Genomic DNA, 15,000 nt, shown 5'->3' with positions numbered 1-15,000 from the left:
TTCCTCCTCCTATTCCTCCTCTCTTCTCTCCTCCTCTTCCTCCTCCTCTTCCCTCCACTCCTCCTCTCCTCCTCCTATCCTCCTCTCCCTCCTACTCCTACTCCTCCTCCTCTCCTACCTCCCTTCCTTCTCTCTCCTCCTCCTCCTCCTCTCCTCTTCCTCCTCTTTCTCCTTACTCCTCTCTCCCTCCCCTCATCCCTCCTCCTCTACTCCTCCCTCCTCCTCTCCCCCTCCTCCCTCTTCCTCCTCCTTCTCCTCCTCTCTCCCCCTCCTCCTCTTCTCCTCCTCCTTCTCTTCCTCCTCCTCCTCTCTCCTCCTCCCTCCCTACTCCTCCCTCTTCCTCCTCCTCTCTCCCTTCCCTCTCCTCTCTCTCCTCCTACTTCCTTCCTCCTCTCCTCCTCCTCCTACTCCTCCTCCTCCTCTTTCCTCCTCCTACTCCTCCTCTTCCTCCCCCTCCTCCTACTCCTCCTGTTCTCCTCCTACTCTTCCTCCTCCTTTCTCTCCTCCTCTCTCCTCCCTCCTCCTCCTTCTTTCTTCCTTCCCTCCTACTCCCTCCTTCCTCCCCTCTCCTCCTCTTCCTCCCCTCTCCTCCTCTTCCTCCCCTCTCCTCCTCTTCCTCCTCCTCCCTCCTCCTCTCTCTCTCCTCCCCCTCCTCCCTCCTCCTTCCTCCTCACTCCTCTTCTCCTCTCTACTCCTCCTCTTCCTCCTCCTCCTACTCTTCCTCCTCTTCCTCCTCTTCTCCTCCTCCTCCTACTACTACTACTACTCTTCCTCCTCCTACTCCTCCTCTTCCTCCTACTCCTCCTCTTCCTCCTCCTACTCCTCCTCTTCCTCCTCCTACTCCTCCTCTTCCTCCTACTCCTCATCTTCCTCCTCCTACTCCTCATCTTCCTCCTCCTACTCCTCATCTTCCTCCTCCTACTCCTCATCTTCCTCCTCCTACTCCTACTCCTCATCTTCCTCCTCCTCCTCCTCCCCCCTAAACTACTACTAATAATAATGATAATGATAAAGATAAGAATAGAAATAATAATGGTAATAAAGATAATGTTAATGATAAAGTAAGGGACATACTAAGATGATAATAGAAATGATAATAATGATAATTATAATATTATTAATGTTATGATTCTTATTCTTATTCTTATTATCATTTGATGACAGTAATCATTGAATATTGACTGATACCTCTTGCTCATATTTTATAAAGGCCAGCTGAGGATTTGAGGATCGTCACTGAGACCCCAGCGGGTCTGCCAACGTGTCTGGTAACAACCGAAATGATGATTATTACTGAGTACTGGGGAATGACTAGTGTGTTGTCGCATCTCAGTCATCATGCTGTAGTCTGTTTGTTGATAATTCAAAACTATAGATACTTTGTAGTATATAAAAGTTAGGTTTCTTTGTTTCTGTAGCGTGTTTGGGTTCGAGGAGTTTATTAGTGGCTCACTTCATATCGTAGACTAGAGTGAGACAAGAGATTATTGGGTCGTTCGTCAGAGATGGTATTGGTTGGAGGGAATTCGATATACTGACTGGAGTGGGACTGGAAATGGAGTTCATTATGATTACGATATGTTCTTGTGAATAGATTCACAAGGCAGGCAGGCAGGCAGGCAAGCAAGCAAGCAAGGAACAGACACAGACGGACAGACCAGCAACCTCTATATTCTTTCTTTAAAGTAGTAAAGCATAAAAGGTCCCCGCAAAGGAACCGCCTTGTCGTGGCGAGGGGGCTTGAACTCCTTCCTCGGATGAGCCCGCTCTGGATCAGTCTTTTCCTCCCGCTGAGGTGGCCTTCCAACTGCGGGCTCTGGGGAGGGATGACTAAGTGTTCCTAGGTGCTGATCTAGTAGGTGGGGCCGTACCCCCTCCTGGTCCTCCCCCAAGGGGCTCACTCCCCCTCCTGGTCCTCCCCCCAGGGGGGCTCACACCTGCCCACTTGTTTGCCCCTGTGCGCTGGAAAACGGGAGTCCTGGAGGTTGAGCGATGGCGTGTATGAGTACGCCCTGCGGCAAGCAACACGCCTCTTTGGTCCTCTATTCCAGCAAGACGGGTGGCCTGATTTCGACTCGGTTAGGTCAATCGGCTGGTCTCTTTTGAGCTAGGCTAGGGTCGAGCAGCCCCTGTCTTGCAGGCAATCGCATGGTCTTGCGAGTGCCATCAACGCGAGGCGGGGGTTGCGAATATCCTCCCATCACCCCTGTGGCCTCTGAGCATAGCCTCAGTGCACAGCTTCCCCTTGTTGGACTCCGTGGTGGGTGGGGGCGTGGGAGGATGAATTGAATCGCTAACATATGGCAACTTTCACCACTAAACCCTTGACTGATACCCCCGCTGACGACCCCAGCAAGAAATCGACCAAGGCTGTCACTTTGGAGCCTTTCAAGGTCCTCTGTGACATAAGTAGAAAGATGGGTAAGGCTCTGGCGTCGGTTCAGAGAAAACGCCCAAGAACCTCGGGCTGGACCCTCCAAACCAGCCTCTAGCTCTGACAAGTCTCTGGCATCGGTTCAGACGACGAGTCAAAACAAAAATGGAAGCCAGGTAGGACCCTCCAACCCTGCTGGCCCCACTGCCAAAACTCCGGCGTCGGTTCGGAGGACAGGCAATAAGCGGCCTCGGCTGGCGAGTCTGTAGCCCCAAGTCGGTTCTCCAAGTTTAGGGTTCCCCCTAAACCGGAAGGATTCGACAACGCTTACCAGATGGTACGGACTCTGGAAAACTAGAGACAGTGCCGTCTGACGATTAGAATTGCCAGAGACAATGGCATGATAATCGTGCCGAGGGACCAAGCCACTCTCACCTTCCTCCAGGAGACAGACAAGTTCCTGGATGGGCGGAAGGTGAGTCTGTCGGCTCTGACTCCCGAAGAGAGGAAGTCCAAGATGGTACTCTTGGCTTCCCTCTGATGTATGACCTCGAGGTCATCACGTCTCATCCCAAGGTGGTGGGAGCTTCCCGACTCTCCAAAGGGAAACACCCACCTAGGCAAGTCCTGGTCACTTTGAGGGGAGCCCCAGTTGCTTCCTTGGACCTTGGCAATTGGGGTTCCTATAGCCTCAGGACATATGTCCCAGACCCGCTCAGATGCTTCACGTGCCAGAAGTACAGACACCACCAGGCCATTTGCTCTGCAAAGCCGAAGTGTGGTTTCTGTAGTCAGGCACATAGCACAGAGGTGTGCCTCAAAGCACACAAGGAGGGCAAGCGGGACACCACTGCAAAGTGTCTCACCTGCCACAAAAAGCACCACGCCTGGAGCCTCGGCTGTTCCGTAAGGAAGGAAGAGGCTCTTCGGCGGCAAGAGGTCGTTGCAAAACGACCAGACTTTGTTCCCGCCCCTCCAGGCACTTATGTCTGGGGGCAGAGCAAAGGGTTAAGGGCTCCCCCCCCTCCTAAGAGGAAGGACGCACCGCCCAAAGCGAAACCACCACCGGACACCTCCAACACAAAGGAGTTTCCGGCTCTGGTGGACTTTCCAAGATGGAAACAGACCCGGAAGGGGTCTGGGAACACCTCAAAGGCTACCCCAAGAGTGGAGAGACTGACTCTGTTTACAGAGAACTTGACGCTCCTGCTGACAACAGTCGTAAAAGGAGAAAAAATATTTTTGTCTTTAATATTCCAATGTTGCTATGATATTACAGAGTTAATATCTCTCGTTGTGTCATAATTAGATCGATATTGGCATAATGACCGGGTATTGCATTGAAAAAAATTGCCAAAGGATGTTACTTATTTATGGTGGTATGTTAATTATATTGATTGTTACTTAATTAGTTGGTTGAGAAAGTGAGAGTGTGAACGAATGAGTTGACAGGGACTGCAAATATGCAAGGGGAGTTTTAGACAGGATGGGCAGGAGACAACATCAATGGTGTTGTGGAATGCTGATGGGGTGAACAGCCCAACAAGCAATGGGTACTGCTGGGCTATTTTGGGTGCATGAGAGATGCCTTATCCACGGACAAATTGCCCAGATCTAAGACTTGCGAAGCCGGCTTCTTTGAGGTACCCAAACCACGAGAATCTGTGCAGTTTGCTTATATCACCAGTTTCCTGATGTTGCAAGCGAAATTCCCACCACCCTTCCTGTAGATATGGCCAGGGACGCCAATTAGTAGGAGAGATGCAGCTCGCCAAGATTTTATTTAAGATTATCTGCAGTATCAGCAGTTTAGGTCATTGGTGCCGACCTTGTAAAGTTGAATAAATAAATGATACAATTTTGATCTGAATAATAGATAAAATATGATTTTTTATTCAATGACCATAACTCTGCCCAAATATATTACTAACTGTGTATAGGAGTTTATGGTATATTCAATTCTAGACTGCTCTTCTGGTTGCCTGTGTTCTTTCCAGTTTCTGCTGGGTAATGGTACCTGTGCATGAGGCTTTGCGTTGTGTCCATCTACTATATACGGATAATTGCTTCATGGGGCAGTGAATGTCCCTGCATGTGCTAGGCCCTCTGTCTCTGTGTGTTATTATATGTTCTCTTATTCTCTTATGCATTCTCGAGCAGGGCAGACATCTAGGAGTTCGGAAGCCTTACCTCTTCTCCCTTTGTCTCCTTTGGGGACTGAACCACATGCAGGTGTTTTGTTCACTTACCCTCTTGATTTGCAGATTGCCTGGTTTCTTTCTAGCCTCTGATTTGGTGACAGAGCCAGTGAATGATCTCGTGTGCTCTCTCTTTTTATTTCTCTCTTTACATGCCACAAATTCCATTCTCTTTTATTTCAAAGGAAATTAAAAGTGCTGAAGACTTTTATCCCTTACTGTATTTTCCTTGAAAGGTTACCTTTACAATTATTTACATGCTTTGATGTGATAAAAGATTAATACAAAGGCTGATCAATTGCTATTTTTACCAAAAATATAGACCACCTATAAATATATTTTTCTCTACAGGGATATTATTTGCTGTTACAGGAAAGGAACCTCTAAATTTATTCTCTTAACATTTTTTAATTTTCTATTTTCAAATTCTTTTGTTTTTTCTTCTATAAATAAATCAATGATAAACATTACCAGCAGATGTTCTGTTGTATTTGTACACTAAGGATATTGTTGGTATACAAAAAAAGTTTTGTTTACTGCTTTTAACTGGTAAGTCCTCAATATGGCTGTTTGATAATCATTGCTAAAATATGAGGTGTTGCACTTGAATGGGGAAAGATACTGTCAAAATTATATAACTTGTTACATCCCACTCAAATACTTTAACAAACCATCTTAGATGTTATGACTGCTTAAATTTATAAAAGTAAGTGAAATTTATTCTTTGCATACTTCCCAGTCGTTGTGTGGAATAACCAAAAGGTGGACCATTTTTTTCCCCTAATAATAACTGTCATGATCTCTTTTGCATACTTATTATATCACTATATTGCTTTTTTATAAATTAACTTAGAAGCTATTTGAGTTAGTGAGAAATTTACCTCCTTAACCTTGCCCATAAACTATCTCACTTATATTCATACAATAAATGAATGATCTCAATTAATGAGGTAAATCAAAAGATGTTGACACTTGCCATATTACATTTTATGATTGATGATAATGTAATTGCAAAAATCAGAGTGCAAAAGAGATTATACACATTTTCAATTAAGTAAAGAAATGTTCATTTGTTTTGGATTCAATTTGTGACAATGTTAACATTATCAAGTAACCGAATAACAATAATGAAAATGATAAAAATGACAATAATAATAATAGAAATAATATCATGATAATAGTAATATAATAACAATTATCATTATTATTATTATAATAATAACAATAATATTATAATAATAATAAATAACCAGATACTCTACTGTGTTTGATACAATGTCAGAAAAAAAATACCATGCACAAAATATATAGATCTATTTTGCACATTAGAAAAAAGGGAAGAAAATATCATTCTTTGTCTCCTATATCCATTGGCTGAGACTCTTTATCTATATCAATAAAACTAGCATCTTGACTGGCTCCTCCTCCTGTCTCTTGTGTAGGAGCTGCTCCCATCTTCATGTGAAGCCTCTTGTAGCGCTTTTGTTCCTGTAGATTAAAACGTAATATATGTAAGAAAAAGGTAATGTACTAAAAAAAAGAAAAACTTAAAGATCAAACACAAAATATTATTGTTTGTGGCACTTTGGTATTACTAAAGAGATGAGAAAGACTAATTTGTGCCATCCAAGTGATTTTCTTCAATAGCTTCACTTCAGATCAATAATAGAATAGGTATTGCTCCTTATTGCTCTACTTATCTTGTACAATATATCTAAAATTAACAATGCAAGAAGCAAAACCAGAAAACATGTCTACCTCAGGTTTAATGGATGGCTTGATCTTCATTAAGGCAGCAGAAAAATGCCGCTTTGCAACCACACGTGGCTTGAGCTTTTCGCCTCTGTTGTCTGCAGGTGAAACATCTTGGGAACCATGAATAACTTCCCTGATGGCCTCTTTGCTTGCTAGATACACCAGCTGGTCACAATCAGCTCCTGAGAAATTGTTGCACTGAAGTGAAATTTCGGCAAAGTCAACATCTGGGGCCAACTGAGGACAAGTTCCATTCTGAAAAAGGAGAGATAAAAAAAAAAAAAAAAAAAAAAATATATATATATATATATAAAGGTTTATTAATAAAACACAATAAAAAATATATAAGATTAAAGAAAAATAAGGTGCTACGATTGAGGGTACACTCACATTCCATTGAATTAAACAAAATCTAGGGAACAACAAGAGAAAAGAAAAGAGGAAGACATAAAAAGCAAAAAACTTGAAACTTACCTTAGTTCTTGCCTGAAAGATGGACACTCTTCCCTCATGGTCGGGCACATCCACATAAAGCAGTGTGTCGAATCTCCCAGGTCTGGTCACTGCGGGGTCAAGGATGTCTGGTCTGTTTGTTGCTGCAATAACGTAAACATCCTCTCGCTTTGCGAAGCCGTTCATCTCGGTCAGCAGTGTGTTTACGATGGTTGTTTTACTTCCACTCTGTCAAATTTTGCTTTTTATTAGCAAGTTGTTTTACTTCCACTCTGCCGTAGTTTGCTTTTTATTAGTTAAAAGATGTATATATTAGGTAAACAAGGAAGAAATCTGTGCTGTATAAAATGGTGCAAAAATGAAGTATCTATTCAGCTGTCTCACATAGTTTATGTTCTTATAATACTATATGTTACTGAACTCAATTGTACAAAAATTATGCTTTGTAATAACATCAACATTTATTATTATAAAAAACTTCATTTTTACTAATAACCAGAACAATAGTGATAAATCTCATGATGATAAAATAAAATTATAATAATAATCATAGCAAAACAAGTTATAGTACAATAATAATAATAATACCTAAACACTATCTAGCTAAGAAAGAAAAGAAAAGAAAAATCACATACATACTTTACTTATCATTTTTTCAATAATACTTTATTAGGTTGATCAACATTACCTGATTTAAAAGTGTTCAGTAAATGATATCAAAACTTAATAGTAAGATCAAAAACTATTCTTCATCCACCACTGAAAGTGAGAAGGGCTCTGCTGAACTGACATTGTCCTATCACTTTTACACAATATGGTGAAGAATGGATTATAGAGCCTCTGATGTGACCTTTGCTGAGGTTGGGAGGCCTAAATTAACCTATAATGAATGGCAAAGGCTTCTAAAACATGGCTACATTAAATGTTTAGGATGAAATTTTTGGCACACATACTGAATGAGCAAAAGAAGAAGATTATTCAGCCTCATTCATACCTTTTCCTACATACTGAATGCTTTCAACTCACTCAATTATAATCTTACCTCAGCTCCTTTGCTTCTGATGGGACACAGAGAGTCAAACTCATCAAAGAAAATCACACATGGAGCTACATTGCGTGCTCGGGTGAAGACCTCTCGTACTGCCCTTTCACTCTCGCCTTGGTACTATAAAAAAGAAAAAAAAATATATATATATATACATAAAAGCAATAATGTTTACAACTTTACCAAAATTCCCTTGCTACCTCCCATGCAATGTATGTGCGCACGCTCCTAGCTATGACTTAAGGTCATCCCCCAAGCCTATTTTACAGGATTCACTGCAGTACAGCAAAAATAGTGCTATCAGGGCCTTGATAATTAGATGGCATAGCAACATCATGGGGAAAGTAAAGTTCTGTATCCTTACTATCAGAGTGTACTTCCTTATTTCATTCCTAAATTCATAAGAAAGAAGCTTAACACATCTCTTCCACACTTTTGGGAACTTTTAACCCGTTAACGACGGGTGACAAGATAACACGTCTAGTGGTTTTTGGGCTACACGCCGGGGACGAGTTACTTTGTCCAGCCCGGGGTGCGGGAGGAGCCAGCGGCCAGTGCGGCCGAGAATCCCGACGCGTTAGGCTTATGCGTTCAAGAGTCCCGGAATTTTGGTCTTTTTAACCCATTCCCGACGGGGGAATTCTAGCCTAGAATGTCCAAATGCCGGGGCGTTCGAATTATTAGGCCTAAATCAATTGAATGGCTGGCACAATACTGTGCCGCCCGGCAACTGGGCTTTTGAATGCGCGGTACACATGCTGTACCACCCGTCCTGTGTGGGTTAAGCCGGATTGGCCCCGTCGGGAACGGGTTAATACCAGTATATAAGCATGATATTAATTAAATAGTATCTCTGATTCTCACAATTTCCAAGAGTGATTTGCATTGCACTATTACAAATGTCTTCTCAAGACTGCAAGGAGCTCTCAACTAAGTTCACAACTTGAAAACAGGACTGAATCCACACTGCCCTAGTCTTTGGTGTCTCTGCAGATGATACATTAGGAGAGAATGAGAGCAAGTACCTTGTCTGGTATGCTGAATAAGGTAATGCCCTGATGATTGCTGCAACCCCAATTCCTTTTCACCTTTGAGGGAGGGATGGTCACACCCCTCAACAAGTCTTGAGAAATAGTATTAGACTGCCAGGTGGCAGCTAGAATGGCATGCAATTCAAAATAATAGGCTCACAGCCTAACTTCAGTAGTTCAATGGGGATGGAGCATATACTCACTGCTTTTCCACTCTTATTAAATCACCTTCCTACTCTTAACCCACACAGGACGGGTGGTACAGCATGTGTACCGCGCATTCAAAAGCCCAGTTGCCGGGCGGCACAGTATTGTGCCAGCCATTCAATTGATTTAGGCCTAATAATTCGAACGCCCCGGCATTTGGACATTCTAGGCTAGAATTCCCCCGTCGGGAATGGGTTAATCATGGTACGAGGTTCTTCACTGTATGGGATTCAGGCTTTGTGAAAAAATATCCGCCACATCCTTGCTAACTGTAAGCAGCTTAACCTACTACGACTGCTCAAAATATATGTCCCACAGCACTTGTACCAATTAGAATCTGCCCAATTGTTGAGCAAACTGAAGCCACCTAAGGGGAGGGCTTTTAGTTTTCTTAGGGGTTAGTAGGCAGGTCCATGTAAAAGCCTTCAACCTTTTCAGCTAGATTCTTTATATGCTTCATGTCCCACCATAGCAGTGTCTCAGTCCTACAAGCCAGAGTATAGTCAATATCCAAATATACAATAAACACAACACATGGCCGGACACTTGATATACCTATATTAGAAGTTCCCAAATGACTCATCTGGTCATTGTTCCAAAACCTGGTAATTAAGTGAGAACCAAGTGCAACATACTCCCTCCCTCCCTCTCTATCTTTCATCATTTCCTTTACTTCTATCTTCCTTCCTTCTTCCTCTATCTCTAATTAGCAATCTTCTTACCATATTGAGGAGTTCAGGTCCCATCACTGGCAAAAGATTGATCCCTGCCTCGTTTGCTACTGCTTTGGCCAGGAGGGTTTTGCCGCATCCAGGAGGCCCCCACATCAGTATTCCATTGGGACGACTTGCACCAAACTCTTCATGGAGCTTAGCGTATTTGATAGGTTCCTGAAAGATAAGGTAGTGAATTGACCATCCTCACAGAGACCTGTGTTTATGTTTAAATAGTTTTCTAACAATCTAGTACAATGTTCAAACTATAGCATCTGTTCAGTAGCAAATACAATATAAAACTCACCAAAATCTTCTCTCGCAATTCCTTTTTTATATCTTCCAGTCCTCCAATATCTTGCCAAGTGATATCTGGTACAGTAGGAAATCCTTCTCTTTTCAATGCTGGGATTATATGCTGTTTAAAAAGAAGAAAAATCGTAATTGGTTACTGCCCATTCTGATGAATGTGTAATACATCTGAGATCTTTACACTGGACCAGATTTTAGAGATTCCACATTTAATATATTGCAATCATTATATGAGGAATTTCATTTTGTTTTTTGTGTCTTCTGGCCTTGCATAAAAGCTTTACATAAACAAAGCATTACAAGAGGTCACTAATATACTTCACACACAAAAAGTGTTTTTCTAACTTTCAATGAATATTTTAATTTAGTTGAGTACACTGTATACATTCAATAAAGCACAAAAATGCCAAATAACAAGAGATGCATAACTCAAAATGGCCAAAAAATGCCAGACAGTCCCAGTACAGATCCCCTCTACTTAACAAAACCCAATGCCTTACCAACAGTGCCTCCAAAAAGTCTTCCATGTTGACTGTTACCATGGAATCTGGAGCCTCTGATTCACACATTTCTCCAAACTGTTTCAGAAAGCTGTTTACTTCTTCCATGAAGGTAGCACCTTCTGTCTTCCCATATAAGCAATCTTTTTTTCTGAATATGGGATAAAAGATAAGAGATAAATATTAATCTATATTCATATCTAATGGCAGCTTAAGATTACCTATATCATGCAGTCTATTATAGGGTACCTAACTCACAAGATATTTCAAGATATGTAAGTAAAATATAACATAAGTGTATTGGAACTAATATGTAACTTTCACCACTAAAGAACTTAAATACTAAACTGTCAGAGTTAAAATTAATCTTATTTTTTTTATAAGTAGCTCAAAGCAAGCCAAAACTATCCTCTAAGTCTAATATTTGTTTCCCAGAACATTACATAAAACCCCAAGGATGTGACTTCATTAACCCATTAACCCATTGCTGACGGGGGATAGATTTGCTTACCCAGGCTCTAGGATGGGTTTTATTTCTGAGCGAGGCAGCTTCAGCAACATACCTTGATTTTTCCCACTCCCTTTTAGTCACTCATTGTAGAGCTAGAGCCATTTCTGTGTTTTTTTTTTGTGTGTTTTACTGTTTTAGAGACTTATATCTGTCATATCACAGGCTCTATCAATTCTGCAGTTGACTAAAATTGTAATTCAGGGTTCATATCAACTCATTTTTTTTCTTTATACTCATTGTGATAGAAGTATTGCTGTTTTAGGGGAGGACAAAAAACAATTTTATTTTTTCGTATTTGTGGAGGAAGGACATTTGTGCTTTTGACAGTGAGTGCCACAATAAAAGGCATCCCTACTGGCATAGGAGCACATTGTAGGCATTGGGCATGGTGTGAGTCACATTCCTCCTTTCGTTCTGCCTGCACATCTTTCATCTGCAGTATTTTATAGCAAGAGGTCGGCAACTTGCTATGTGCCCTCGCTCTATAGAGATAGTGCTTACTAGAGACCGTAGATGTGTGCCATTCAAGGCTCTCTCTTCTGCTGGTGCTAGAAGAAAGTGGTGCCATTTAAGTTTTGGATGACAGTTGAAACCCATTTTGCTTATATTACAGTTATAACAGTTATAATAATTATGACCATAATTGTCAACATCACTCACTCATTACTCATACCACAATAAAATAACATAATGGTCCAAAATCCCTGAACGTCATGATGCCCATTGTCAGGCAAGAGCTCCTGCATCATGTATGAGGAAAAAACATGTCACCCATTGTTAACGGGTTAATGATGGGTTATGTGTTTTTTCATCATATATGACGCATGAGCTCTGGTGATGGCACATAGCAAGTTCCCAACCTCTTGCTCTAAAGTACCGCAGATGTAGGATGTGCAGGCAGAACAAGAGGAAGAAGATGACTCAAACAATAACCAATATCTACTATGTACCCCTGTGCCAGAAGGGATGCCTTTTACTGTGGCACTCACAGTCATAAGCATAAGTTTCCTTACTCTTCCCTACCTCTTCATGTTATCTTCATTGTGAATGGTTATATGTTTTGTATTTGTTCATGACAGCATAGAAATATGAAAAAAAATTGTTTTTTGTCTTCCCCTAAAACAACAATACTTCTATCACACTAAGTATACAGAAAAAAAAGAGCTGATATGGACCCTGAACTACAATTTTAGTCAACTTCAGAATTGATAGAGCCTGTGATATGATAGATGTCTCTAAATACAGTAACACACACACACACACACACACACACACACACACACACACACACACACACACACACACACACACACACACACACACACACACACACACACACACACACACACACACACACACACACACACACACACACACACACACACACACACACACATTGAAAAAGAAAGAAAGAAAGAAAGAAAGACAGAGGCTCTAGCTCTACAATGAGTGACTAAAAAGGAGTGGGAAAAGTCAAGGAATGTTGCGTGAAGCTGCCTCACTCTGAAGTAAAACCTATCCTGGAGCCTGGGTAGGCAAATCTATCCCCCTTCGGCAATGGGCTAAGAACAAATTTGAAACATGCCATGTGTACTCCAACTTTACTTCAAGTCTTACCTTTTCCATGCCAATCCTTGAGATTTTTCTACCAGCTTTTTCAGGTCTCCAGCAACATAGCCTGGGGTTCTTAAGGCTATTTCTTCAAAGTTCCCTTGGAAAGATATTTTATCACACATCAACTGTAAAATAAAATTACATAGTTACTGGCCTTCTAAGGAAATCTTCAAAGGGCACACAAAATCCACTAGATTTTCTTTCCATTAACATTACATATGAAAGATTTACAAACAAGTCATATTTGTGCAACATTAAATGAATATATAGAAAATGACAAAAAAAAAGTACAGCTGAGTGTATAATCTTAGCTAACAAAATACTTTTTCAAAGACTAAAACTTTTAAATCCTAATAATACATAACAAAAATTAACATCACTGCCATTGAACAAGTTGAACATAACTATAACAGAACAATTTGAACACACATGTAAATAAACAACTTCAAGACACCTGTAATAGAATTGTCTGAACAACTTGAACACACCTGCAATATTCGTGCCCGGGCCGCTTCTGTTGGAATGTTCATAAACATCTCCGAGTCAAAGCTGCTTCGGAGATCCAAGTCCAAGTTTTCTGGATAGCTTGTTTCTGCTAGCACCATCAGCTTTGTATCTTTGTGCTTGACTTTGAGATCTGACAAAAAGAAAGGAAAGGTAAGCAAGGTCAATAACAAAATAATAAATTACCTCTCTTTCTGCTGTATATAATTAATGGACACACTCAAAAGGGCTATTTGTATCACTATACAAATCTTGAAATAGTAGGTAAGCCTTCTATCAGTAAAAGAAGTCGAAGAAGAAAAGCAACTGATATTAACTCTGATAGAAAAAAAGATGTAGATAGTTTTATAATCCAAAATGAAATAAAACCAACTAAGAGTTTATCAAAACATTGAGAAAAGATATAAAGGTGTTACAGACCCCAGTATATGGCTGCCTTGACAATTAAGAAACAAATAAAGAAATGATACAAAGAAAAGAAAGAGAGAAAAAAAAGCTAACTGAGAGAGAAAGGAAGGAAAAAACCTCTTTTGCTTTTCTCACTGCCTTCATAAATGGCATGATCAATTATCCTCAACATTTAAAGAGTATCCAATACTCACTGTTAAGACATGCAGAAAGCTGAGCCCCAATTCTCTTCTCCATGCTCTTTGCTGACATCACTTTTGGAGCAACAACTTCAATTTTCTCTATCAAAAGCACACAAGGGGCGAGTGAGGCTGCTTGCTCAAACACCTCGGTAATCTTCTCCTCACTCTCACCTGAGACTCCACCAATCAACTCAGTGGCTGTGATACGCAATAGTGAGACCTCGGCAGTCTGGTTGAGAAGAAAAGCAGAGCTACTGGTAACAAGTGAGTGAAAGCGTGTATGGTGCATGTGCAGCTGCACTACCTCTTCCCCATTCCATAGTGTTGGTACCTTTTGAGTACACTGTGTCTCCCCTGCTTTAGGATGATGTGGGTTCTGAGGGGAGCTTTTACTGGGTATGCTACCATAATTTGCGGATGTTGTAATTAATGCCTTACACTACAGGACTGTCTTTAGAAAAAACAGAGATTCTATTGGCAAAACATTGTGTAGTGAGGAAATATAAGGCCACTTTTGTAATGCTTCATCTGACACCCCTTAGAAACCAGGGAGAAAGACACTATGTGCAATGGGGTGGTGTGTAGTTTCTATTTTTAAAGTTCATAAATAACTCAAAAAAGCAAATATAAGCACTTTTGCCCTTTTTCTTGCAGACAGTCCCCTTAAAGGTCAACTTTTTGTGTAAATGCTCTTACTCTGTGCATGAGTGATTCTCCTTTGAATTGATAACAAGTAAAAAAATTAAAATCATAACAAAAAGTTCATGAAAACAGCTTCACAAGAGTCCAATGGATGCAAATTTCAGAGGTACAGAAGAGCAGGCATTACCCACCCCAGCCAGTGCTTGCACAAAGGTAGTCTTTCCACTTCCTGTTGGACCCGTGACCAGCACTGACTTCTGGAGAGGTTGTAAAACTCCAGGCCATCGAAGATTTGCAAGCAGGTCACAGATTTTCTGGAGAAACAAAGCATAATTAAACTTCTCTCTACAGCTCTGTTTGTCTTTCCACATTCTGGTCTTTAGTATTTAGTAGTAAAACCTCTGAATGTGACTATAAGGCTATTAACTAAGGATATTCTGAGAACTAAATCACAAAAAATGTGAATCTAGTTACAATGTATGAATGATATGGACTGTTAAAGAAAAAGATCCTTATGTGTAGGAGCAAAAACAATTAAGTTCTTGCACTAC

At 40.9% G+C, this 15,000-nt stretch overlaps 1 protein-coding gene across 1 annotated transcript in view; it reads right to left on the bottom strand.

Moving 5' to 3' along the window:
* Nucleotides 1-4,775: 4,775 nt before the first annotated feature.
* Nucleotides 4,776-15,000, bottom strand: part of smid (nuclear valosin-containing protein-like smid) — a 16,449-nt gene continuing 6,224 nt past the window's right edge. The window contains exons 7-17 of the mRNA XM_043011051.2: nucleotides 14,641-14,763; nucleotides 13,820-14,036; nucleotides 13,202-13,350; nucleotides 12,717-12,838; nucleotides 10,589-10,739; nucleotides 10,084-10,194; nucleotides 9,786-9,953; nucleotides 7,823-7,945; nucleotides 6,802-7,008; nucleotides 6,331-6,582; nucleotides 4,776-6,060 (exon numbers count right to left, since the gene is read on the bottom strand). Coding sequence (XP_042866985.2) covers nucleotides 5,920-6,060; nucleotides 6,331-6,582; nucleotides 6,802-7,008; nucleotides 7,823-7,945; nucleotides 9,786-9,953; nucleotides 10,084-10,194; nucleotides 10,589-10,739; nucleotides 12,717-12,838; nucleotides 13,202-13,350; nucleotides 13,820-14,036; nucleotides 14,641-14,763 — 1,764 coding nt within the window. The 3' untranslated portion in view covers nucleotides 4,776-5,919. The remainder of the gene's footprint in view (nucleotides 6,061-6,330; nucleotides 6,583-6,801; nucleotides 7,009-7,822; nucleotides 7,946-9,785; nucleotides 9,954-10,083; nucleotides 10,195-10,588; nucleotides 10,740-12,716; nucleotides 12,839-13,201; nucleotides 13,351-13,819; nucleotides 14,037-14,640; nucleotides 14,764-15,000) is intronic.

The sequence above is a fragment of the Penaeus japonicus genome, unplaced genomic scaffold (genome assembly GCF_977035675.1).
Source record: "Penaeus japonicus unplaced genomic scaffold, GWHDUDI00000001_assembly GWHDUDI00000020, whole genome shotgun sequence".
NCBI lineage: Eukaryota > Metazoa > Arthropoda > Malacostraca > Decapoda > Penaeidae > Penaeus > Penaeus japonicus.
This window is presented reverse-complemented; position numbering and strand designations above follow the sequence as displayed.